The 27,507-nt window shown below is 38.0% G+C and overlaps 2 protein-coding genes and 1 non-coding gene across 4 annotated transcripts in view; 1 reads left to right on the top strand and 2 right to left on the bottom strand.

Annotated features, from left to right (window-relative positions):
- LOC135939717 (trace amine-associated receptor 1-like) overlaps positions 1 to 22,696 on the top strand; it is a 35,689-nt gene extending 12,993 nt beyond the window's left edge. The window contains exons 4-8 of one of the 2 annotated variants that reach the window (XM_065484230.1): positions 559 to 675; positions 9,026 to 9,325; positions 17,070 to 17,198; positions 21,085 to 21,210; positions 21,815 to 22,696. In XM_065484230.1, the coding sequence (XP_065340302.1) occupies positions 559 to 675; positions 9,026 to 9,325; positions 17,070 to 17,198; positions 21,085 to 21,210; positions 21,815 to 22,084 (942 nt within the window). In that variant the 3' untranslated portion in view covers positions 22,085 to 22,696. Of the gene's footprint in view, positions 1 to 558; positions 678 to 9,015; positions 9,326 to 17,069; positions 17,199 to 21,084; positions 21,211 to 21,814 lie in introns of both variants that reach the window. The other variant, XM_065484229.1, reaches the window with a different exon arrangement.
- TRNAV-CAC (transfer RNA valine (anticodon CAC)) lies at positions 12,022 to 12,094 on the bottom strand. Its single transcript has one exon. It is a non-coding gene; the product is annotated as a tRNA-Val (tRNA).
- Positions 22,697 to 23,148: 452 nt separating the features above from the next.
- LOC135938495 (ubiquitin domain-containing protein 1) lies at positions 23,149 to 27,320 on the bottom strand. The gene is made up of 5 exons (XM_065482155.1): positions 27,128 to 27,320; positions 26,822 to 27,064; positions 26,637 to 26,756; positions 26,452 to 26,576; positions 23,149 to 23,904 (listed from the first exon to the last, which is right to left on the bottom strand). Exons 1-5 carry the CDS (start codon positions 27,207 to 27,209, stop codon positions 23,752 to 23,754), a joined length of 723 nt encoding a protein of 240 aa, XP_065338227.1. The 5' UTR covers positions 27,210 to 27,320; the 3' UTR covers positions 23,149 to 23,751.
- Between the last annotated feature and the right edge of the window lie 187 nt (positions 27,321 to 27,507).

Here is a 27,507-nt window from a genome sequence, read left to right as displayed (position 1 = left end):
AGTTAGCATGCTTTTCAAATATTGAGGACTGTATATCCCTACTCGATATCTTATTTTATTTCACAATATAAAGAGAAACCGTACGTTGGGGAATATATCAACGTGAGGAATCTGTGAAGAAAATGTGTAAATTTGTGTTTAAGAAAACATACAAAATTTTAATATAGCAACAAGACATTTTTGATTATTGCACATTGTACAAAAAAAACTAACAATTTGATCATATTCTCACTGCAGCCAACAATTCTGATAACTATCAATTGTTGCCCTATATCAATCCATTTTATATGACAGCTTAAATTTCCCAAAAATGGATTTTTTCATTAAAATTGCTTCAGTTAGTTTCTAACTTATTTTTAACTGCAATAACGATATAAATCAACTACATTTGTACGTATTAATTTTTTTACTTCCACTTTTATGATTTTTTTAAAACAAATTTCTGTTCACCACAGAACCTATAATAGATGTACATATTTAATCAATAAAGTTCTAGCAGCAATCACATATTGATCAGAATTATGCCTCCGTAAAATAACAAATGGTGTCGTTGTTTAGGCGCTGCTGAGGGGCGCCCTGAGCCAGCAGAGTGCCGTCATCCTGATCTGCATGGCCATCGACCGCTACATGTGCATGCTGCATCCCGTAAGCTACCACAAACATTCGAGCAAAAAGGTAGGCCCCAGCAACACTCTCTTCTCGCTTTTTTCTTCTTTCAAACGAATCAAGATTGATCGCTGTCCCGCTTTTTTTCTCCACCCTTATTCCTTTGTTGCTCTGCTCTTATGATGAAAGAAAAAGCAGGTTACGTTGAAAATGAACCCAATGAATAAAAGATTCGTTTTGACGAGAAAAAGTTCTTTGTAGAGGTTTCAGAGGCGGAAAATTGAGCAGGCAAAAATATTAACGCAATTTTAAATGAAGGTTTTATTGACTTTTTGCAAAGTTACGGGATGATTTTTCTTATTTCTTCAATGTTGTTTGATTGATCTCCTCTGTGGTTTGTGCATGCATTAAATAACTTAAAATTTCGAAATCTGTGTATTTTTTCAATTTTTTTGTAAAACAATACATCTAATGAGAATTTCAACGTCAGCATAAGCTTGGCATAAAAAAACTAAAAATTTAAATTTTGCAAAGGCCATATTTAGACTTGAGATTCAGTTTTGCAGTAGGCGAAAAAGAACGGGCTGATTGCGAGACTCCATTAACACAGCTAGGGAAAATAAATCTCATCTCAGCTTAATTCCATTTTAATTAAGAGAAGAGCGCGAGAAAGGAGGAAACAAGAAGCAATATTTTCGCGCTTTTCCGCTCGCTGAGCATTCAATTAAAAAGAGAGAGCGTCGCATGAATAATTTAAAGCCGACGAAATCCGTCTCCCCCGGCTCAGGCGCGTGTCTTCAATAATTCGCTGCGTTGAAATGGATTTTGTTTGTCTGGCGTCGCAGATTGGTCTCTAATTTATTCTCACCCTTCAACAAGAGTCCAATAAAAGAGGAGCAGAATTTTGCTTTTTTTCTTGCTTTGCGAAAAATCAAATTATTAAATTAAGTGAAATTAACGAAAATTAATATCCATCTATACGTCAAGCTATTTTTAATTTTAACAGAGGATCATTTTATGGAACTGAAAATTAGGGGCTACTAACAAGGGTGTGGCAAACATACATTTAAAAAATATTGGCATGTCGTATGATCATGTTGACCATATTATACCGCAGTGGTTTAAAAAACAGGGTCAAATTCAGATGCTGATGATTTTTAACCTTTTGTTATTTCGAAAATTTTGTACGCCTTGTTTCCAGAGTTGGTTCTGGTGGTCGATACAGGCTTCCTTGCGGTTGAGCTGCTTTTGCCAAAATTCCAACATGCAGCAAGGACCATTTGCGTCGCAAGGGAGAGTGCAAATTAGCCGCTCGGTGATATTGTCGAACATCTCGGAGCGGAGAGGTTTGGCCGGGCCGTGCGCGCGTATTTACAATCCGCTCGAGTCGCATTCCCTGCTAATTGCTGCCGCGGTCCTCGAGATGCTTAATCCGGCCGGGCAAAAGATCGATATGAGTACTAATTTGCAGCTGATCCAGTATGATTCTATTGGCCAATCGGATAAATACACAGAGAGCACTTTGCTTTGGTTTTCGATGAATATTCAGAGAGAGTTGCCGTTCCTACTCATAATAACTTCGAGTAAACGCAGCTGCTATTTGGATTGCAGTGTTAATTCGAATAAAATATGAATTTCTCTGAAATTCTAAAACAATAAAACTTTTGAAGTAATATTGAGTTAGGAATGAACGTTAACATTGTTAAAAAAATATAACTCAAATATTTGTATGACATTTAAATTATCTAATGGCTTTAGCTTTTAGCTCTAGGTGAATATTACTTTAAATCCGCACATAGTTAATTATTAAAGCCATTTATTTGATAGAATACATTTCAAAAGACATATATACCCACGTGTTTATTATTTCCGCCTTTTTTATGTTTTTCAAGATTATTTTAATTTCTTAATATTTGTTCTGCATTTAATTTTTCAAATAATGGCCGGACAATCCTGTAAAAGTTCTCACTTTTTTTTTGTAAATTCAACGTCTTTTATAACATCTGAATTTTTGTATTCCGGTCTAGTCTTTATTCCACAAATTCCCTTTCGAGTGAAATTGAAATTTTAGCTACATTTAAACAGATAATTTTAGTACTTTCCCATTTTGCTCCAAATGATAACCTCCAATCATTTAAATACTTAAAGAAAAGAGTTAAACAAAAATCAAAGTTTTGCTCTTTTGTATATTTCATCTATATGGCCAAGTTTTAAAAGCGAAATGTGACTACGAAGAGTGGTGAGTGCAATCGATCAGCGAGACTCGAGCCGGCAATTACTGTGTGCGAGACCGCAGGGACCGAATTCGCTCCTTCTCGCGGCGGCTGCACAGGCACAGATAGCATCTCGGCAAACTTTGCCGCGTAAATCACAGGGGACGTCACCGTGGTTTGATCAGCAAAACCGCCGAGCCGAGCAATTCGCAAAACCAAGAAACCCCCGGCCAGCAGGCACCAAGTTCATTACACACACAACCGCGCGCGCGCTCGATAAAGAGGCAATTTATTATTTTCCTCTGCAGCAAGGAAAATATCTTTCTTTTCTTCATCAGATAAATTATTCGAATCGTAGAAGATTTGCAAGAGTGCTTGGGTTCAATCAATAAAAAGGTATTGCGCATTGCAAAATTGTCTGGGTCCGCTGGTTTTTACATGCCGTGCATTTTTCGTGCGTAGTGGATCGTGTTCGCATTCCGTCGGCCGAATTTCAATGCTTTCGCCTCTCACGTGTCAGAGAAACAAACAGCAGCACAAACTAGAGACGAGCTGAAATATTCATAATTCTCAGCCCAGGCACGTTTGTACGGAACGACCCTTTTTGCCTGCTTGCTCTTCCCTTTTTCTTCTTAAATTGACTTAAGAACAAAATATGATGTAAAATTTAGTGTTTCGTTATATCACCCCCACCATTTTCATTCCCCATACTAAAATTTTAATGTCAAAAATGCACTTACTTTGTGCACTTACTGCTTAAAAATTTAAAGTATCCAAAACTCACTATAAAATACTAACCAAAATACCTAATTTCAAAATTTAAAATGGTTTTAATTTACTCTATAAAGATAAAAATAATCAAAAAAACACAGAGTACACAAGTTTTAACTTTTATTTTCAATGAAGTTGAAATTAAAATTTTTGTAGCTAGAGGTTGAAATAGTGGGGGTTAGGATTAGGACAACCTGAATTCTTTAGTCGTTTAGGGGAGATCGAGCCAGTCAAACGGTGTACGATTTTTGCAATTCTGATGGTTTTAGAACCAGAGATTTGAAGTTGATAATATATGTAAAACAATGTAAAAGCAGAAATATTATGTTTTTTCTAGTTTTGAAGTGGCATTTTTCTAAAACAAAAAGAACCCTCAATCTGAAACTTTTAATAAATATTCCTGGCCCTAAAACTCAAAATATCTGCAAATCAGGTATAAAAATCAAAGTAAATCAGAAATTGACGATCGTATATAGTTTTTGATTCAAGATGCCAAGTGCTGTTCATCTTTCTATACGGGGGACGGAAGCAAAAGTTGGTCCGTGGGGATCAGGTCGGCGTGGTTGGCACCTCTCAAAGTGGATCAGCGCTAATTGCTAACTCACACGGAGCTAATTGGCCGGCGGGCGGAAAAGACGGATTCACTCGCTAATTGCCGGACGATCGATGCGTCCGAAAAAAATGCTTTCGGACCGAGGCGAAGGATTTTTATCGACCCAGAATCGCGCAGCGCAGGTCAAGAAGCACACTTCGAGAGCAAATAACCTACTTGTCTTTCACAACCGTCCTTTGATCTTGGTTCGTTGGCCTCTTTGGAACGCGGCCAATCAACTCGCCAAATAATAACAATGCCGAGGTCAGCCCTCTTGTCAATTGGACGCGGCCAATCCGAACGGCGACCCTCGTGCTTGGGATCAAACTGGAAAAATGAAACAATATATATGAGTCAAGAGGTCACTCTAGGTGGATATCACTAATGATGGGGTTCGCTTTCGCTTTGTATCGAATTAACGAACTGGAAAAGAAAATATGCAACAAAAGAGTATATCATTTAAAATGAATAAAAATATAATAATAAATATTTAAATTTTGGGATGTTATGTCTCTGGATAAATTTAAAAAAAAATCAAAGTTCACTTGACGTGAAATATTTTGGTGGTGGTTTTGGCACTGAACGAAAGAACCAATTTGATACAAGACTGATTAAACTTAATCCTGCAATAGAACCAATCATGAAAATAGTAAATATTATGGTCCAACTTGTACCGGCATTCAGTTGGACTTCCATCTTCTGTATTCGAATTTTTCGATGTTCATTTATTTAAAATTATTGTGTACAAAAGGTTCTTTGTGTGTTTAATGAAATCCGAGGGACCTTCTCTACTCTGGTGCCTCCAGCACAATAAAACGGTTAATTTACTCCCCTCACCTGGTTCCATATGGCATCGAGGAGGCCAACCCTTTGGCCAACATTTTGGCTTCACCTGACTTGCCCAGTTGCTCGTCAGCCACGGCCATCAGTTTATTGGCCGGCCGCCTTTTCCTGCCCTTTTTTCTCCTCCTGTTGCAAAATTAGTCCTTGGGCCGTCGCCCCATCTCGGACACTCGGAGTTTCTCTATGAAACCCGATTACACCTATATAGACATCGCGTTCAAACTTTTTCTACCAAGACTGTGGAAGCAGCTATTTCGTGAACGAACTATTAACTCTGAGACAAATATATCAAGTGAAACAGAAAATTAAAATTGGCATCTCCTCCCGTTTGCATTTTTCACATCATATATAATATTTTGTGAAGACACATATTTGTTTTGTGATGATTCATCTGAAATTTCTAGGCCTTTTTAAAAAAGAGTGCTGCCTAGTTGAATATATATTTTCAACTATTGAGAAACGAGGAGCTGCGCAATTTTTAAATTCTCGTCATTTAACCTACTTTACCACAATATCCGGGAAATCATGAATCAGAAAATGAGGAACTTTGCTTTTCCCGAGTTTAGTTTTAGCACCTAAATTAGAACTCATCCTTGCGCCGAGAGATTCGTATACAGTAAGTGCTTTCGCATTTAGACGGCGTGGCAAAGTGCGAAAGTGGGTTACCGCAAAGCAGCGCGAGCTCGTCCTCCTTCGCCCGAACACGAGAAAGAGAGAAGTCGCAAGCGGTGCGTGCGATTATATCTTTATTTCATAACAACTTTACCACGATCCCCGAGGATTTAATGATCTCTTTCCCTCTGGCACGCCACCCTCACCGCGCGCCACCGGGGTGATGATTACACTCTCTTCTCAACTCTCGGCTCTCAACACGCGCTCCAATCTGCCAATTTGTTCGTTTACCCAATTCTTGCACAAGCCCGCGATTATATAACCTACACGAAGATATATTGACATTCCCAAAGGCATTCATTCACTGAATCAGTCCGCTATTTCGAAATCTGTCTGATAGAGGAAGTACGTGCGATGACCCGAGTGGAAGGCGTCTGCTTGTTATTATAACTGCACTCCTTATAAGAGCAAGAAATTGAACTCTCATGTTTAGCTTAAATTGAATAAGAATGAATTTAAATCATATTTTAAAAACTTTAAATACATACAGCTTTTGTATTTTATTTTCATATGAAATACTCATTGAGATGAAATTTGAAAATTAAAATAAAAAGTGAAGAAAAACATGAATGGTGATCGAATTTAAAAATATATTTCCTGAAGACTGATTCCCATAACGAAAACAAATAAGGAATGAGTGGCTCAAAGGGAATTAATTGTGAGAAAAAATGCTACACGATTTTCTTTTGTGAACTGTAAACTGTATTATAGCAATTTGGGGGGTGCAGGGTGCGTATCCCTTAAACTCTTCAGCTAGTCAGTGTAGGTTGAGATGAGTCTAAATGTGGGCAGTATTTGCAATCCTGGTAATTAGAACCCCCTAGATTTGGAGTTTTCAAAATGAAAAAAAAAAGAAAAAAATCGTATTTTTCGAGTTTTGAAGAGGAAATTTTCGAAAAAATAGCACCACACTGAAATTTTCCCATATGTTCATACTTGGTGACATGTTATAGTACATCTTGAAAACACATTTTAAAAATTTCAAAATCCCGGGCTCATTATTTCCAAAAGTTTTCCAGAATTGTCCTGTAAACCCCGAAAAAATGAATATTTTGTTGAAAACGTATTATGACTCTATCTTCTATTAAAGACGTCGATTCGAGCTTGACCTCGTGCCAATTTTATCCTCCTACCCGTTAAATTTCGTCAATTTAATTCAATTTAAGCTACCCGTTTAGTGAGATATCGTTTAAGCTTAATCTCCGATTTAACCATCAAAACATTGACAAGAAATGCTTTCTAAAATGCTGTTTAAACTGATGCAAAAAATTTGCCTCCAGAGTCTGCTATAATCATTCGGAGAAACCATCCCGTAAAAAAACTCACTCAGCCCTGTTTGATAAGAAAGCTCTTTTCGCCCCCTTTCCTTTTCTATCCTCTTTCGTGTGTCAACCGAATTTATGAAGCCTTTATTGCGAAAAACTAAATTTCTCGAAGCCTGGAGCGCTGTACCCCTCTCTCTCTCTCTCTCTCTCTCTCTCTCTCTCTCTCTCTCTCTCTTCTTTTAATTTAAAACTTACTCCAAAATCTCGCTATCTTCCCTCTTGCGTTTCTCTCTCGCTGAAAGTTATGCACTTAACTTGCTTTTTCGTCTCTTTCGCGCGCGCTTCTTTATTTATCTTTTGCTTGTGCGCTTGTTTGCATTCCGTTTCGAAACATATTTTTTCTTTCATGCGTTCTTTCGGGAAATGACATTTTGCAAAGTAGCGGAGTGAAATTCAGTAAAAAATCTGGTTGATTTATGCGCCAATTAATGAAGCGTGAGGCAATAAATTAGAGCGGTAACAAAGAAAGTTTCTCGCCGGTGCCAAAAACGCCTTTTGCTCTCGTGTTCCGATCTGTTTTTCGCTTTAAAACGTTCTCAGGGCAAGGCTGCGCGAGATTGCCATTTTCTCTACCGTTCGTGCAACGATGAATAATGCGACATGATTATGTGCTCGATTTTAAGGACACAAATGAAAAATATCCATAAAGCAGATTACACCGCCAAACATTTGTTTTGCATATTTTGAAGCAGCCTAAGCTTTGGTGTCTAAATTAGCAATGGAACGAATCTTCTTCTTAAGTTCTCCCACGGGCATTATTTTAACGAGATGTTAAAAAATTGCTTCTTGTTTTTCCCTCTCAGCTACCCAGCTTTTGTTGGCTTGCCGATGCATCATCTCAGTAAATTAAAACGACGCAGGACGAGACGAGATTTTTCTTCTGTTATAAAACACGTCTTTTGTCGACAAATCCAGTAGACAAAAAACAGTCAAACCATCCCGCATACGCAATTATCTAAAATAAAAAATCTGCACCCACCGCATCAGCACCGTACAATCTAGAATTAAACTCTACCTCAGGATGTTCATTGCCAACGAAGTCAACATTTTCATTTTAAAAAGCCGTAAGTGCTCTGTTTTTCACAATAAAAACGACAAAATGCACTAGAGAAACCGGAATGCTTCTTATTTTCATTCGGTTTGAAAGAGCAAAATCCCAAGTCCCAAGGGGAGCAGGAAACAAGAAGCAAAATCTTTACGCATTTCCCCGCAAGCTAAGCGAAACCAATGATTTATGTTCTGCACGAAAGGGAACGATGCGAGACGAGGCACAAGAGCGCATTTTTGTTGCAAATTCGCATTCAAGCGGCGGTTTATCAAGCTCGTAATCGTAAACACGGTGAAACGCTCTTATCCGAATATTACAAATTAAACACAAAGTGCATTTTTCCCAGTGGTATTTACGAGCCGCGTGCGTCGTCAAAATAACAAGTCATTCAGGCGTAGATAGCACAAATAATGGCTGTGTTACGAGGGACATGAAGATGCTTGTTATGGCTGCATTTACCTTACTGAAAATAAGCCTCGTTAACCTAAAAGCACCCCAAGACGAACTTTTGCTACATTTTGACTTGAAAACATTTAAAGCTTAATTTTACTTTCTAATTTCATGTCACATTAATTAAAGGTTTTCAATTTTTCACTATGCTAAGCCGTCTTCAAGGGACACTCTTAGCAAGCCACGTATCAGTTTGCGTTGAATTTTTTAGTTTGACTGCTTTAGTTATATCTCCCCCAACCCCCGGCTAATCTAAAATCTTTATAAAATTTTAACTTTGCAACCTGAATCTCTTCAATTGAACATTTTAAACGCCGAGCGATCAATCTTTAGTGTTTTGCACGAAAATTTTGGTGTTATGCGATTTTTTAGAGTGCAAATAGTGTCTCGGCTGCACTGTCGCAAAAAAAGCGCAGATGCTTGCATGCGAAGGATAAGTGTGCGCTGGTCCGGGCCGACTAAGGGTCCTATGTGCGTGTCCGCACGACCACTGGTCTCTGCGCAGGGTTGCGTGGCCATCATGAGTCTGACCTGGGTGACGGCGCTGACGCTGTTCGCGGTGATGGTTCTGCCACGGCGCCACGGTGGCTTCTACTTCAACGGCGACGGCCTGCACGCGTGCGAACCCTTCTTCCCGCGGCCCAGCCTCCGCATCCTCGCCTCTTGCCTCTTCTACTTCCCCACCACAATGGTGCTCATGTACTGCTACGGCTCCGCCTTCCACGTCAACAAGCTGAGACTCAAGAGGGTCGTCTGCGCGGCCATCGCTGTCCCCGACCCCCTTGGAGGCTCCGCCGTTGAAAAGGTCAGTTCTCGAATTTGTTTTTGAATGTGATTTTGTAGTCAACCTGAAAATGATATGAATAATATATTTTTGAAGGGAACTTTTACTTCTTTGAAAGTTTCACCCTTTGAAATTAGCAATTCATTGCATAAGAAGGCATTTTGAATTAGTGAATTATTGTTAGGAGAAATAAGGTTGAATAACAGGGAGGACAAACGGCGGGGTTGACAAGATTGTGTCACTCTTTCCTCTTTCCGATATTGTTGCTCAGCAGTCATACGTTTTCAACGATTGCTGATGCATAATTGGTATGCATTTTATTAGGTACAGTATACTACTGATTAGGTCTGCAGAACCGAAACAGCCGCTGCACTGTATAAGAGCGTGTTATTTAATATTTCCCTTTCAAAATTCCACTAAAACTGGCTAAAATTCTAAATAGCGTCACGATAGTTCCAGAATAGAAAATCTACTTTACATAGTAAAGTCTTTTTTATTTTTTTCACACAAGGGATGACTTCTAGCAGGCTCCTTGCGTTAAAACAATCCGATGAATGTGATTTATAATTACTCTTGCTATTCACCAGATTAAGAAAATGCCGATTTTTTTAAACTTTGACCCTCCGTGAGTCTCGAAAACTATATTGATTTCTCCATCCTAAAATTTCTAGGCATATGACACACACTTGGGGCAACATTTTTCCCTATAGATAGAAAAAAATAAGATGATGTGTTTTGTGTACTCCGAAAATTCAAAAATTTCAAATTTGTAAAATTCAGGATAAATTCGAGCTAACCATAAAATTAGGCTTTTTTGAAAACAAATTTAATAAGGATTTTATAGCTTCATTAGAACTCGAGCTATTCACGATTTTGTGAACTCCAGCAGCCCGTTTCTACAAATCATTTTTTATAATCGTCTAAAAATTACAATTAAACCCGCAATTACAAGAACAGTAAAATGAAATTATAGTAAAGGGTGCAGAACCAGAACTCAAACCAGAGAGATCCCACGATATTGGCTAACAGGAACGCGGCTGGCGTTTGTGAATAGAAAAGAGGCGCCGTAAATTGGGTTTCGGTTCAATTAAGAGCGAGTAAGCCAATTGAAATTTCAATTAGTTGACCAGTGTGTGGAAAATTGGCCTGCGGCCGTAACGGCGGAAGTAATTGAACAGCATGCATCTGTCCTTCGTCGGAGTTTGCAAATTGCTGAAACACACACCGGCACAATTGATAGTTCGCCAAACACACGCAATTTCGTCCCGATTGCCAATTACACCCACGCGCAATTCCAACGCTTCCCTGTTATCCTGTTGGCCAACCGCACTTTTTGAGACACGTCAGGAAGTTAGGAGTGTATTGGATTCCACATTTTTTCATGTCCTAGTTATTATAGCTTACAATCGGTAACGAGACAGTCCAATAAGTATTATTTCAATTGTGCAACTTCTGCTTGGCAACGAAATAGTTTAATGAGAAAGATGAGCAGTTCCATATATTTCTCCTAATTTCACAATATTTTGCTTTGAAGTTTGGATCCAAATCTTATAGAACTGAATTCAAAACATTTCACCGTCAAAGAAAAATGATCAATTTCAACACGCCCCCATCTATTGTTGAAAAGATGCTTCTTTGGTTCTAAGGTGCGAAAATATTTGTTAAAACAACAAGAGTTCCCAAAATTCTTCACGAAATCATTGCTTTTTAAGTGAAAAATTTTGTTATAAATAAATAAATTTCCAGTATATTAAAAATATATGATTTTTTTGAGAAAAAATATCGAAAAATTCGAATTCTGCGATATTTTAAAACAACATTTTTTTGTCCTTTGGAGGTAATTTTTTTATTCTGTTCATTTTTCTTAAAACAAATTGTAACAAATTGATTAAATATTTTCAGTCATTCGATTGGAACTTGCAGTCGAGATGCTCATGGACTTAGAAATTTAACTCTCTGATCTACAGCGATCTGAAATTGATGAGTTCAAAAGATCTTGAAGTTCTTTTACTGGTCGAGTGTTTAATAATCTCCTTATTGTGGCATTCTGGTTGCGACGCGAGAGTTTTTCCTGTTAGTTAGTTAGTTTTTTTTGTAAAGCAGAGTGAACGACTTTTGAAAATACGAAATGCGTGCTCGGCGCGTTTAATGAAGAGCGTATAATTGGATTCGCAGCTCGCGGCAATCAAAATCGCTGGTAGAGGCGGAACAAATTGTTGGCCTGGCGCTGCAAAAAGTGGATTAGCAAGAAAGGCGTGCGTCGGCTGCACTGTGAGCTGTTGTTCCGCGATTAATCGCGGCTTGAACGCCCGCTGTCGCAGCCGTTGATTACACAAATAATCGTCTTCCCCTTAGCACTACGCAAGCTTAGCCCCGACAACTCATCAACGCAATAATGACTTTGTTTCCACATTACTTCCTCGCGCATAGTCATGTCGTCATAGTGGATTTCGTCGTGCTAGCGGAAAAATTGCGCAGCTTTCAACAACCAAACGCGAAATTTTCCTTAGTAAATTTGAAAGGGCAACAATCAATTCGACAGTAAAAATTTGGATGCGCAAATATACCGCGATGACCAGGACGATTTCATGTATGTAGTAGAAACTATATTTAAAAACACAAAATATTTAAAATGGTGTATTTTTTGTTTGGTGAGATATCTTTTAGTTACAAGTATACAGCCAGATGCAAAAATTCAAGATCACGATTTAAAAAACTGTTTCCGCCCGGGATCGAACCGGGGACCTTGTGCGTGTGAAGCACACGTGATAACCACTACACTACGGAAACCACGATGCCAGACTGCCTCTGTGTTTGCTATATCAGCAACCAATTGTAAACGCGAATGTGCCCAAAGCGGCTTGAATTAGGGTGGAATCTTTGCACCATTCAATTACAAACACACCAAAAGGAAAATTGGATATGGCGTGTGGATTTAAGAATTAATGAAGAGCTTTTTATCAATACATAGCAAAAATACTATAAAGCCGCTTTTCTGGGTCAGAGTGAGACAGTTAGTTGTTGTCGTTTGCTGTTCATATGTGGCTCTGTGCCTGTATTGAGAAACTATAGCACCACAAATTTGATTTAATTTAATTGATTATTTTAATAACTTTTTAAATAGTGTCAAATTTATAAAAAACATACATATCATCACGATCGCAGTAGTTCCCAGCAGTAACTACGTGTCAGCGTTCATTCATGAATCATGACTGATGGCGTGAAACGGCAAAGTAAAGATCAAAGTAAGCACGTGGAAATAAATTAATTTACAAGTGGTACAATGAAGAATTTACAATTTAAACGCAAGCAAAGATTTGAGCCGAAGGATTAAAATTTAAAATGCAAAATAAAAAGTTATTTTAAATTAAAAAAATGCCTTTCCAACCAATTAATAAAATATATGATTTTTTTGTATACATTTTTTGGTTTAAATTGCTGCTGCAAATCTAGTTTGATGTTTTTTGCATGACAGGGATTGACTATTTGGTTTACATTTTAGCGACCCCAATGTAGGCTGGCATAGGTACACGAACTCTAATTTAAAGGCCCCCTAAACTAAACGATTTACATATATTATGCCATTTTTTAGTAATAAATGGATAGAATTGTTGAAAATCTATTTACATTTTTTTTTAAACAGACTCTTTGGTTTTCTGACAATAAATTTTAATGATTATTAATGGCGTCAAATCAGGGGGTCTTGAAAGTGAAATGCAAAACTTGCTGTTGGCGGTAGCCATGATCGGCTTTTGATTATTGGTTTTGGCATTTACGCTGCGAAAGCCCTCATACATACATATATATTCGCAAAATGCGATGTGTATATGTAGGGCGGCGACGGCATATTGAGCTTAGGCAGTGGAGCTCAAAGTGATCGCGCCTAACGACACACGCCCTATAAAAAGCCTTTTTTCTCTCTGCTCTCTCCCGTCCTCATTAATTCGATCTCGTCGCGCGACCAGCCATTCCTCCCAATTATTTCCCACAGTCACACACACACACAACGTTATTTCATTTCCAATTATCCATCCACGAAATATCGTGAAAACAAAATAATTTAGGTTTGACGAGCCACACCCGTGCTGCAAAGAAATTGTAAATATTTTTTTAAATATTTCTTTATGCAAACTTTAACCAGAGTGATGCGAGTCTTGAAACTTTTAATGATGCACCACTAAAATTCGAAGGCGATTCTACAAAATTTACTTGTATTATGATTTCATCAAATTAACAACATGAGATGTTGTGATGTATGAAGGGGTGAACAATTTTTTCAAATCACTTGATGAAATAAAATCCAAACATTTTATTTCCTCGCTGCCAGGAGTGACAGTTAACTGCCCAAAAATAATTTCTATTTTGCGTCTGAAGCTCTGTATTTGAAAGTTAAAATTTGAAATGTGAATAGGTTACCAAAAAAATACACTGGTCAAAATTTGCAGGAAAATAATAGATTTTAACAATTAGATTTCTTTTTACAATTTCGCTGGAACTGTCTACACTCCTGAGACTCCTGACTGTGAGAGTAAAATATAAAAGCATACTTGAGAGTAATTAACAAGAAATAAAACTGATGCTCCTGGCAATGAGGAAACACAATGTCTGGATATTATTTCAACGCAGGAAAATTTCTCAAGCGGATTTTTCATTATTTTATTTAATTACATTGAAGCAATAGAGATTGAGAGAAAACAACGTATAAAAATGCAGATTTTTTTCTTCCAAATTAAAAAAAGTATTATTTTCAAATCAAGAGGTTTTTAAATCTGTTGTACAGATACTTGAATGCTCTCCAGGCGGCTAACAATAAGTACAGGCCTTCAGGGATAGTGCATTCACGAGGCAGATCTTTTTTCAGCACGAAAAGCGAGACAATAGCAGGGCTTAAGGTGGGCTGACGGGAAAGAGAAAATGGCCCTTTTGTCCTCAAATCCGATCGAATTGAAAAAGAACCATCAGCTGCCGAATGAATCTTTTTGTCCTTTTGCCAACAGAGATATCGAGACGAACCGATTTTCGAACTCGGGTTGGGAGAAATATAGTTTAGAACGCTTTTTCGCATCTGTCGTTGGCGGCGCAGATTTGATTTTGAGAGGCCCGTATGTCGGCACGCATATATTGTAATTGCAAACGAGCATAACACTGCCAAAGTGCAAAGTTGGCCATGCGGGCCTGCGAGGGAGCGACCAAAAGCGCTAGAAAATGCGATTCTTTCACGCGCGTCCCACTGGTCGGTTTGTAAAAGCAAACTCAACGAAAATCGGTGTTTATGCTCTAGTAGATTGCGTTATAAAAATGTTTTGGAATTATATTCATTTTACTGGTTTTACGCGACAATTTTGGAAAACTTTGTGACCTTATTATCTCACTTCCCCGTGGTTCAATTTAAAAAAAGTGGATTCCTCTTACTGAGCCTGATCGAAATAGCATGTCAAAGACCACTATTGTTAATTATTTTGGTTTCCAATTTAAAATTTGGGAATGCATGAGCTCTGAATTTTGGAAAATTTTTAAAATGTGCGCTTTAAAGTTTTTCCATGATGTATATACATGTGAAAATTTCAGAGTGGTTTTCTTAATTATTTTCGAGAAATTGCACTGTAAAGCATTTCGACCTTTTTCATGTCTATCAACATTGCCAGTTCCTAATCTCGGGTTCTTATATCAACACTGGCTCTGTTCATAATTGTAAGATGTGCCTTCCAAGACAAAAATTGCAAAAAAGTGACGCGAGAGCTAGAGAGGTCAGAAGGAAGATCATGGAGGAAGAAAAGTGGCGTTTGGCACGCGCGGAGGACGGATCGGACGCAATTAGGCTCGAGAGCCCTGCGTCTGACAGCTCCGGATGTCTCGTGCAATTGTCTTTTCCGCGAGAAGCGACTCTTTGTTGCGATTCGAATCACGTCGACGCGAATTAAGCCGACCAAGTCAAACAACAAACTTTGAACTGGCGGCCTTCTCTCACCACACATACTATATCGATCTGAAGATCAGTTAAACATCCCAGACATTTTAGTTATGTGTTGTTGCTTATTTCTTTAGACAGACCATTTGAGTTCACAAAAAACGTAATTTAAAATGGTTTTCATTTAACGAAAGGTATGCTTCTAAATGTAACTTAAAATAATTTAATACAAGTATATTAAATACTGGCAATTTTTAAAACTTCTCTTTTTTCAAGAATTATTGTGGTAGCAGTAAATAATGCAAATTCCGTTTCTATCTGTTTGGGAAATGAATTAAAAATAAAAAGTGAGAAGTTATTATTTAATTAGATCTTTCTTTTATTTCATCAGCCTAATATTTAATTTGAGAAATTATTTTCTGATAAAATGAAAATGAGCAGTTTGAAATTTACGGATTTAAAACCGTTAATACGGATGGCCATGATTGAATTTAGTTTATTTTATTTACCTCTCATTCATTTTCATCTTTATGTAGTTTTTTAAATGCACAGTCCAAAGGATATCTTAAAGATTAATGTTAAACCATTTGAAATTTAATTGTGGAGATTAGGATAGACTTCTTAAAAATGTATATTTGATTCAATAGTGGCACCGCTCTTTGTTCAATTCTGCTCGTTTGCCTACCTTCTATAACTTCGCGTCGCATGAATTTCTGCTTTGTTTGACCCATCTCGCGCCGGACAAATGGATTGTATGCGGAGAGGAAGCATTTCAAAGGGAACATGTAACAAGCCGGGTCGAAAGCACAAGTCGGTTTTCAGTTGTCAAACAAACGAACAAACAAACTGACAAACGAGGAACGGGATTAGCACCCGCCGGCTCTCGCAATTTCGCAAACGAACCGACGTGTTTACATATCCATGTCAAAAGGTTTCAAGCAAAATATTTTAAATCCAGATTTCCACATTCAAAACCCTATTTCGAAGCGTAAAAACACTCGAGTGAACAGAAATTTAGCATATTTCTAACCTGGCAAACATTTGTGTCAGATTTAAAAAAGTGAGTTATTTTAATATACTTTTGATTTACAAAATTTAATATAATTATATTGAATTGCTCATGCAACGTCATTAAATTTAATTCATGGACAGTCTGGACAGAGCATATCTTTCCTAATAATTAATATTTTTTTAGAGCTTTCCATAAAGTAAGAACATTTTGCATTGTTGGCTATATATCAAGCGGTTCTTATTGGGTCTATTGTTCGTGGAATTGATAAACAGTTTTAAATCTGCAGTGTGTTCTCATGGTAAAATCAGGACCAAGCATATAATACCAGTAAAATTTCAGAACTGTCAGAACTTCACCAAAAGATAATTGTCGATGATTTTTTCACCTTCTATCGTTCTCCTCGTCGTGGTCTATCAAACAAATTATAAAGTAAATTTCCCTTCACGCGACATAAATCGTTATTTTTGATAGAGAGCCAGTGCTCGTCGATTGATTGGCATGCAAATTGTTGAACCGATTTTCCCTCTAATTTAAACGGCAACAGGGGAAATTTTAACTCCATCCCAATTTTTAGAGACTATTTCGAGCAAAGGTAAAAATGATTTTTCACGATTACTTTGTACAGCTCTACTTTAAGACTGCTGGAAAAATACACAATCATTTGCGTTGTCTTTTATGATGACCAGTTTTCCTTCTACCATGAGCATCGATCTTTTCCTCCTCCCTTTTTTGGCCTGCTACTTTCGCTGAAGGGAGAAAAAGCGGCGGAAGGGCCCCATTAGTGCTCGCCTTCCTGTCTCTGACATTGGTAATTGTGAGGGCTAATTGTGGTGTCTGGTTTGCAGCTGGTGGCGCAAGAGCGGCGGCTGAGCACGGCAGCCTCACGCACCATGGCCGCCATGTCGCTCAGCTTCATCGTCATGGTCACCCCGTGGAGCATCCAAGAGGTCGTGGCCGCCTGCACAGGAAGCAAGGTCAGAAACTACCGGAAACTACGTTATTATACATAAAAATTACTAACTAGACATTCGTCCCGTGACAATGATTCACGCGTGTTGGAAAGTTGTAAACCATAGTAAGCAGTGAGTCGGACTACCGAAAGCAATCCTCCCAAATCCGAGGAGAATCGCAAATCAGCCCGCACTCGACGCCCAAATATTGCTCTATTTTTCACATACAAAGTGCACGCAGAGCATTGGACTTGTTTATTAATCTAAACATTACCTCTATACTATAGTTTCAAATTTTCATCTTATAAAATAGATGAAAATAATTAAAAAATTATTATTCAATTCTCGTGATTCAAATCTTCTACTCCTACTTTTCAGCATGATTTGATTGATTTTTCAAACGAGTTTCGACGAAAGAAGGTTTATATAACCAGTTTGCTTGGCTCATCAACATCGTTTACTTAGCCTCACGTAACAGCATTATAATAATTATTTTTAGTTACTTTTCGAGCGCCTGAATTGGTGATGGAGACTGTGCCGCCAAACAGTAGTCGTGTGCTAATAATTGCATATATCTTTTGTTTGACTTGCGTTCACGTTGTGTGCCACGTTCTTAAGGAAAAAAACACTTACGTATCAAGCAGGTGCCTAAACCAATTCTTAAAAATACACTTTGATTCAGGTAGCGTGCACAGTCCCCAATCCATTAAGCCGAAAGTTGTAATTTTTCATAGCGATATTGAGGCCAGAGAGCAGGAAATTGCTTTTTTTTGCATTGGACTACGGGGTTTTTCAACCATTTAATCAAAGCCACCATTAATTATTATTGAATTATAGATCAAAATACTTTCCAGCAGATTGTATTCATAAAATATTTTTGTTAGTTTTACTATTTTTAATTTATAGTCAAGCTATGCTAATTTAAGCTGTTTGAAAGTGAAGCTTCGAAATACGTCCATAATGTCATGGTAAAAATAAAAATAGAAAGTATAGTCGTTGTATTGAAACTAAGCAAATTGCTGAGTCGTCAAGGTTTTCATACACATGTACAAGCAGTGGAATTTGCATGCTGGGAATTTTTATGCTGAGTCAGAATTTTCTCCTCAACTGCATCCCCTACGTGATCGTTCAATCTCTTATTCTTTATCTGTCAAATAGCCAGCACAAAAGTATTTTTATTGCTGTCGTCACCAGTTCTCTTCTTTTGATTTCACTTGTGCATGATGCAAAATTTTTTGCATTTCACCTCACGCAAATGCACAAAATGGTGCCATGATTATAACAAATTCGTAGACGAGGTTCAAGTCGTAATATTTGGGCCATTGTGCCCAATCGCTCCTTCCACCATGAAATGCAATTTCAATTCCCAGTGACCCGACTTTGAATGAAATGAATCCTGTTCGAATGTCACCATGTCAAAATCTGAACGATCCTCTCGCGTGTGTCATTTTCGCACCTGCTCTGGTGTCAGTTCCTTTCATTTCGCGCGCCGCAGATGCGATTTGAATTCCATTTTTATTGCGTGTTCGAGTAAAGACTGATTTATCGGCGCCGCTTTTCCCTCCTCTCCGCTGCTAAGTTGAAGCGCGGCGGAAAAGAATCGAGCGCGCCCGTCACCGTAAATATGTTCCGCCTCGCGTCACTTTATTTACTTAGCCACGCGCACTGACACACACTCTTTTCCTCATCCCTTAAACGAATCATTCCGCATGTTTGCCAAATTGTTTGCTTTCGTACATTTTCCACACTAGCGAGTATGCAAACCTTGGCGCCGCAGAGCAAATCTCGGTGAAGCTAAATGCGTCGAAAAATCAGAGACGCACTATATAGCAATAAACGTTTCTTTGAATCATGTTTTCCTTCGTCGCAGGATTTATTGCGATGCTACATTTCTTCGAGATTTAAAAAAGGTTCAAGGTGAAGGAAATTAAAAATAAAATAAACAATTATGCTTCAAAGTTTTTCTTTCTGATCCCAATTTCAAACGCTTAAGGACATTTTTTTAAGCATTGCATGATTGATTTTCATAATGACTACAAAATTTAATGAGCTGCTCAAACCAGAGCAAAAAATACGGATGTCACGTGTCACGACATTTCCGACATTATTTCAACAAATTATATTTTTCCGTAAAATATATTAATACAAAATTTTAACCATTTAAAATAGGAAAATATCTCAAAGTCAAATCAAGAGTTTCAATTGGTGTTGAGATAGTCAAAAATATGGTTAGAGAAAATGAAATAAAAAATTTCATCCAGCACTGGTTTGTATTGCAATTTTGGCTGATCAAAACATGACGTCAGGGATGCTGATGAGGCATATAATGGGATGTGATAACATTGCAATAGAAGCCAGTGATGATATATTAATAATTTTTTCTGTATCTTTTATAATTTAAGCACTTGGAAAAATACTCATTTCATCTAAATATTTATTTCCCTGGTAATATATTAACATATATTATGATACCAGTATAGTCTTTTTACTTTACCTAAACTTCCCTTGCGGGTTATTGTAATTTGCTTCAATTTAACACATAAACCTACAGTTTTTTGGTGCTTGTTTGAACACTTCACACTAAAAATAATCTGATAATACATAATAAAATAAAATATTGTATTTTTGTGAAACAGAAAAAATAGGTATTTAATCAAACATTCAGTATTAAATCAATTGTAATTTTTATATGTAATTAAAGGATTGTGTTCCTCTTTATCAGTCAATCAGCAAAAATACCAAATTCAGATAGCGAGCCAGAGTGGTTTTATTCAATTTCCTTATTTTACAGTGACATAGCAATATTTGATTTAATATCCGCGCAGGTGACTCCAACTCCCACCCCCACCCTCTCTCCCTTGTCGGGGGTTCGCATTCGCAGGTGCGTGCGAGAACTCTTCGTTTGATTTGACGGCGGCTAGCTAACTGGATTCGGCAGCGGCACCTGCGAGAGCGAGCGAAATGGAAGATCAAAAGGTCCAAATCGCATTATTACCGCAGAAAAGAGAGCGAGAGACGGGAGAGCTGCGGATTATTAGCTCATGCTCAAGTGAGACGCGCTGCAGCAAATAAAATCCTTTCGTATCCGATCGATCCGTCGGTCGAGATTGAATTTTTTCAGCACAGCCAGTAGACACACACACACACGTTGATGAGCAAAGGAGCGGCAAACTGCAAAAGTTTTTTTCCTGCGGAAGCGTTTTAAACCAGGGCGATCGAATGACAAAGGAAAGGGCCGACGCGTGCAAAGAGCAAAATTTGATTTGCCATAATCGGATTTTTCTATCTGGAAATAATGGGAATGTGTGTCTCCTTCTCATTTTTAGAAGTCATTTCAAGACTTTTGCAAAATCAAGGGAAATATTTTTAGTTCAAACAGTTAGATTTTTCATTTTAGCTTTAAAGAATTAAGCTAACACGCAATAAGTGAATGCGCGGTGGGTATGGAATTAATCTGATTTAATCGTCACGGGACCTTCAAATGAACTCGAATCATGCAATTTGAAGACATTTTTTATTTATTAATATTTATTCAATTCGAAACAATAAAAAATTTAGAGCAATTCTCAATTCCTCTTCCCTAGGAAAATATTCACGACACAATATAGACATTTTTCGTGTATAAATTCAGCTTTTTAGCGGAGTTGAATTCGGTTTAATCAGTGGAGGCGATCGAAAAAGTTTCGCACTCGGTCGTTTTCATTGGCAAAGTTTGCGCAACTTTCTTTCCTCCTTCCATCGTCTCCGGCCAGATTGCTCTTCTTTATTTTATCGTTTCACGAGCGCCCCACGACGAGACAGAAAGGAAGAGGGCGTTTTAATAAGACAACTTGTTCGCGTCCTCTGTCCGTCCGTCGATTGCGAAGTGAAATTAGACAGACACTCACTTTGGAATTGTTTGGAGTTGCAGGTCCCACCATTCATGGACTTCCTGGTCACGTGGGTGGCCCTGAGCAACAGCTTCTGGAACCCCTTCCTCTACTGGCTGCTCAACACAAACTTCAGACGCATTAGCAAGGAGCTGCTGCTAACAAAGGTCTGTGTCAACACGCGAAAACGCCCAAAGCCATAATAATTATGAGACGACTCGCGGGACAAAATCCGGAGCTATTTAACAACGCGAGGCAAAGATCAAAGAAAACTCCGCCATTCTAGTTGTTCTCTTTGAGCTGTCGTTTTAATTGCAGTCACGAGAATTTCTGTTTAGTCCCAAATACCATTTTTAACAATATGAATAATGGCCACTGGAAATCTTTAATATTTTTTTTTTTAAATAAACCGAGATGAAAAATTAAAGATACACAATTTAGACCAAATTCGTTAATTCTGCAGCGACTCTTTCTTGAATTTTTGATATTCTTGATTTTATTTAATGCTTTGTAAGTAACAAGATTATTTTAATGGGTGTCACTTATAAACTAAAAATATATTAAGCAAAAGTAATTTTATTTGGACTTCTAGATTTGCTTCAATTTAAAAGCAGAGAAAAATGTGTCAATGTTTGACCAAAATTATAAAATGAGAAATCACGGAAAAAGTTTCCAACGTGCGTTAAATTTTAAAATATTTATTTTTCATATAATTAAATTTTCTGTTGAATTTAAACAACATTCCTGAAATTTGTGGTTACGTTATTGCAGCTGCTGTGCCGGCGCAGCGCCGCGGCGACGCCGCGTCGGACGCACTGCTGCTCGAGCCTAGCGCAGGTGCCGGCGGTGGCGGGCGCAACGCTGCGAGCCGGCGGGGGCGACGCCGAGGGCATCAGCGAGAAGTACTGGGGCGAGATCCTCGAGCGCACCGTCTCCAGCAACAGTCTGCAGGCGCTGCAGCGCATCTACGGGCGTTCCAGCGCCCACGACGCCCGTCTGTTCCCCTCGCCCCTCTGCGCTGCCCAAATGACCGAGATTTGAGTGCATTTCCCACTCGTTGATCTCCCTGAGATCACTGTTTTTTTTTCTGGAAATTACTATTCTTTTTACCGATTTGATGAGTGTAGCTATTAACTGCAATATTCTGCATTTGACCAGTTTTTAAAAATCTCATTTTTGTAGGTGAGTTATCATCCAGCTGTTTTTAATTTAAATATATTTTAATCGTTTCTTGTTCATTTCTATAAAGCTAAGAATTAACGAATTTTGATTTTCAAGAATTTTAATTTTATTACACATGCATATTATAGGGTTTTTTCAATTCAAATATTCACATGTTTCAACTATATAAACTGATAAAGTTTCCACCGTTCAACCCGGAAAACCAAAAAGTGAACTAGCAATTTGTTTCCCCATCAAAGGAACCGTGCGACTACTGATATACATGTAAAATAAAATAGTGATTAGCTTTTTACGGACAGGAAATGCTCGGTAAATATCCATATAGTCGTTTGTTGTTTGTCGTGCGATTTTGTGTTATTTCAATTGAAGAGGCACATGAGAAGTGTGGAGAAGAAGTACGTGTGTACTTGGAAAAATATGTTTGTCCGTGTATAAAAATAAACATAGATAGATCAATAAATCTGCATAATGTTGATAGTCAACACTCTGTGCGTTATTATCGCTATTTCCCTATCCTTGGTATTTTTTGCCTCAACTTTTCTTAGAAAGTGAAAAAATGCAAACGAATCATTAGTTGTACTCTGCAAAAGCCATTCCCTTTTTAAGTTGTATGGTCTAAACATTCACCAAAGCAGGAGAATCAGAGAAGAATTTCTGGCTATAAAATCTCTTCTTCAAGAGGAACTTTGGCGGGATCAGGAGAAATTGCCATTTTTATCGAAATAGGAGTAAATTTGGCTAATTTGTTGCATAATAAAACTGTCTACTTTGCACCAAGAAACGGTTTAAAAATAGTTAATCTGCGGAAATAAATTTAAATATTCACAGCCCAAAAAAACATAATCAAAAATAATGCGAGACTCTATCTTCGTGACGAATGTATTCACAGGAGAGCGAGGAGGCGAAAAGAAACAGCAGGATGGTTCTTATTTGAAAAATTATTTAATTTGTCACAAACATCAGAAACAAACATTCTCTTGTATTATTCGTTGCCGCAGGAGCTAGTCGAGCGTAAACTCGAATCCAAGACTCACACTTTTCATCGCCAGTAAAAACACTCATATTCTCGCAACATTTTTTCCAAACCACAACCAAACAGGGAGGCAAACAATACAAGCGAATAGCAAGAACAGAAGGTACTTTCTGCTGCTGGTAACTCTCAAAATATGTATTAGGTTCTCTCAAATCAAGAGTTTGTTTGTAAAATACCTGAATAACCAAGGGTGCGAAGTGATCAGGTACGACTGGAGGTGGAAAAGGAAGAATATCTGTGTGTTTATTTAGGTATGGTATGCATTCATATAATAATATTATAATTCGTTTATTATTTACACGCGCATTACTTCTGATATCACATCAAAATAGGCCTTGCTAATCGGAAACCAAAACAGCTCTGCTCTCGAGGTTGTGTATCACAAGTGAGACATCTTTTAGTCTCTCCGTGCGAGCGGACGCAAGAAATGCGGAGACAGAGCGGATTAAGAGTCAGTGTGTTTGATTTAGGGCACGGGGGGAGATGGCACTGGCTAGCTGTCCACTCGGCACAATTCCTCTTGGTTCACGATCACCTGAATGATGTAGCCTGACTGGATCTTGACTTCGTCGATGCGCAGCTTGTCGCCCAGCAGCTTGCCGCCAAAGTACCACCGCTGCCGTGACACCTCAATCCCCTCTTGCGCCTGAAATTATAATGTATGTAATGTATCAAATTCTATATTGTTTTTTTATTTTGCGGAAAATAATTAGCATATTTTTAACGACATTTAAATCCACTTTTGTTGTAAAACTCGTTTGAATAGCTCACAGTACCTTTTTTAATGATCACTGTCACAGCTTATTTTGAGAGGAAGGTCTTTTAAGAAATTAGCATTATGTATATCCTGGTCGCGGTAAAATGACGCATCGCTCAACAAACACCCAAATTTCCATAGTCGAATAGATTGATGTCCTTTTCTTGCAACAAGGAAATTCGCATTTGGTTGTTGAAAGTCGCGCAATTTTCTGCTACCAGGACGATTGATTATATTTTATCGTTGATCAGGAACTAGGAAACAATAAATCAAATTAAAAAAAATGTGATAAGTTATAAGCAGGGTTCGAAAAAACCCGCATTTTTCCGGAAAAACCCACTGCATTGCAAAAAACTGTTTTTTGCGGGTTTTTCTGCAATTTTGCGCCTTTTTCCGAAACACGTGCATTCTTATGGAAATTAAAAAATTCTCATGATGGATGAATAAAAATATGGATTTTTCAAAATCAGTATTAGAGCCACTGCGGTTCCACCAAGAGACTGAAAATTTTAACTCTCAACGTAATTTTCTGAAATTTCAGACTCTTTTGGAACAAAAATTGACTATTTTCTGGTTAAATTCGGAAAAATGCGGAAAAACCCAAAACTGGTGGGTTTTTCCTGTCGGTTTTTTGCGCAAAAAACCAGTGGTGCATTTTTGCGCATTGCATAATTGGCAAACCCTGGTTATAAGTGAGCTGAATTGTTAAAAATTTAATGTATCTCAACGAGAAAAGAAAAAGTTTTTCTTAAGTCAACTCATATATATAACGCCATCACTGCTTATGGCTTGTGGATGAAATTACTCTCCTTGCGACACAAGACTATTTTTTATGCACTATAACGATGCAAGGGAAATTGTTTGGTTGAATAATTTCCTATGCAGCAATATTTTTGCCATGCGATAAATAGCAACAATTATTGTAATATATTATACCTACGACAGAATAAAAAAAGGCTTCACAATTCGATTTTGATTCACTTCCAAGCATGTTAAAAGAGCTTAGGAGTTGCATTGATCATTATCTCCGTTGAGTTTTAATGTTTCTTTTGTTGATATTTCTTAGCTTGTTTGATACTACACAACTTAACCGGTTTCAACACAAACTAAACCATCAAATCGTTCGAGTTTCTTTGTAAGAGTAAAAAATGGAAGAGAGCAGTGGATGAAAGCATTCAAATTGAAGAGAGGTCAGCACATTTGGACACTAGCTGAAAATAATAATTTTAAATTGTATGCCAGAGCGGAATTTTCTATATATTTTCAATTTTCAACTAGTAAAAACTAACGATCGGCGAGGAAAATGAATTAACGCTGTTTGCCGACGCAATGCGAGCGACAGTTGATCGTAGCATGGAAAAATTATTCCAAATTTTGGTCAAGTGTTATTGCTAGTTTAAATTTCACTTTTAGGTGATTTAGTTGGTTTTGAATGTGTTCAAAGATACAAATTAAACGTAGGAAAATGCCAGTATTTAAATTTAGGTCCAGACTTGTCGACTGTAGAACAGAGCTCAAAATAATAACAGAAAAGAAAATGGATTAATTTGAAGAAACACCGGGATAAAATAATTCAACGTGGGCTGGCTGTCCTGTGTTCTCTATTGTTATTCTTGTTCTTGACAAAAATACGCTTTGTTTTATTGACTACTTAAGAGCCCAGGAACTGCTAGTAAAAATTTGTGATTCGTTATCCGCTACCAGAATCTGAGATCAAGGAATAATTCAAGAAAATTGATTTAAGTTAACACGACATTGATACAGATATTTGAGGAGAATTTTACGATACAGAGACAATGACGTTTTGGAAACTGAAGCGGTGCTCTTTAAACCAATAGGCATGTGTTTACCAGATAAACGCATATTGCGGTTATCATTCTTTGTATTGTTTGAACGTTTCTTTCCACTGTGAATCAAATAAATAACATAATTTGTAAGTTTGTGGTAAATAATGCGACAAATATCACATGAACATAAGGGAAGCAGCAACAATTTGATGGATAGCTGCGTCATTTTTGTTATTGTTATGTTGTGTGGCACGCCTTTAGCATACAATAAATTTCATTCTTAAAAATACCAAATATTTGAGTAGCTATTTCGTTCAGACATTGCTTTCAATTCCGATTTAATTATTATGAAAGCACAAAAAAATCATAAAATTGTGATTGGGCGTAATTTGGAACTGCCACAATAGGCTAAATTTAATAGCATACTCAGCAATGCTTGGTTTAATCTCCATTGTGGCATTTTGAGCTTAAAAATGTCTCAGCTTCTAAGTCAAATGGTTAATAAGTAAATTATGACTGTTTCCAGAACCTTTTTGTTTACAAATTAATATACCGTTTAAAAATAGTGATGTTTATAATAAAATATAAGAAATAAAATCGTGCCATATTGAAGGATTTGATATAATAATATTATCTATATTTAAATTACCTTGAGCTTCCTTTTGCAGGCAAATATGGTGTCAGAGGAGAGGACGGGAAGTTTGACATCGCAGCAAGTTGAGGATAGACGCAGCTTGAGGACAAGCTCGCTTCCATCGCCGTCGCCAGCGTTTTCTGGATTGACCAAAACTCAAAATTAATTTTTAAAAAATTGAATTTTACAAAAAGACCAACCTGAGGAGTCGGGCGATTCCCTGCCATTAAAATCCTTGACGATGTTGATGGGATAGGAGAGGCAGTAGACGGGCACCTGATACCTACTGCCCAGCTCATCGTAGCACTCAGTAAGGAAGCCTGTCAAGAACAAATAACAGAAAAATTAATGTCAAGAAAGGACGAGAACCCAGATTCGGTTTCACCATTCGGCACGGACACGTTGGCGCCATCGAGGATAGCCTGGGCAAGCTGGAAGTCACAGGCCTCGTAGGCCGTGGCCGCCGCCCGCAGTGCGTCCCAGATCTCCTTGCGGCCGTCGAAGGCGGGCGCCGTGTCCCAGAACTCGTCGCGCTTGCTGCGCAGCTGGCCGTCCGTCAGCGGGATGTCCGACTTCCACCTGATCACCTCGTGGCACAGAGGGTGGTTCTTGCGAGTGCCACTCGCCCCTGCAAAAGACAAACAAGGCGTTCAAGGGCGACACGATTTCAAGGCATGACGCGTATGCGTACCCGAGTTGGCGCGGCTCACGCTCTCTGACGAGGCGGACGCATTCCGCTCGCGCTCCCTATTCCTTCCTAGACAGCCTCCCATGCCTCCAGCCGGGCGCAAAATGCATTACAGGCCAAAACTACGAGCTGAAACTGCAACAAGTCGTACGATCTGCCACTCCAGCCGCGGCCATGTTTGACTGTGGGATTTCTCAATCAGTTCTCAATCAGCTTGCACGTACGCGAGCTGCGAGCAAAACAGGCTTCAAGAGCGCCAATATTTGAATTCTTTAACATGATTGCATCGTTTTAGGTTTTAAAATGCTGGAACTTAGATAAAAATCATTGAAGTATGCATTTTTGTTCTTTATTGAACATTAAGCTAAAAAAATATTGAGTAT

Source organism: Cloeon dipterum, chromosome 3, assembly GCF_949628265.1.
Source record: "Cloeon dipterum chromosome 3, ieCloDipt1.1, whole genome shotgun sequence".
Classification (NCBI taxonomy): Eukaryota; Metazoa; Arthropoda; class Insecta; order Ephemeroptera; family Baetidae; genus Cloeon; species Cloeon dipterum.
Note: the sequence above shows the minus strand (reverse complement) of the source record. Positions and strands in the feature narration are given on the sequence as shown.

Excerpts from the sequence above, each read along its gene's own strand:
- LOC135938495 (XM_065482155.1), bottom strand. The coding sequence starts at position 27,209 with ATGGGAGGCTGTCTAGGAAGGAATAGGGAGCGCGAGCGGAATGCGTCC. Across the intron at positions 27,065-27,127 it reads CGTGAGCCGCGCCAACTCGG|GGGCGAGTGGCACTCGCAAG; the intron begins GTACGCATACGC and ends TGTCTTTTGCAG. Across the intron at positions 26,577-26,636 it reads GGAATCGCCCGACTCCTCAG|AAAACGCTGGCGACGGCGAT; the intron begins GTTGGTCTTTTT and ends TGGTCAATCCAG.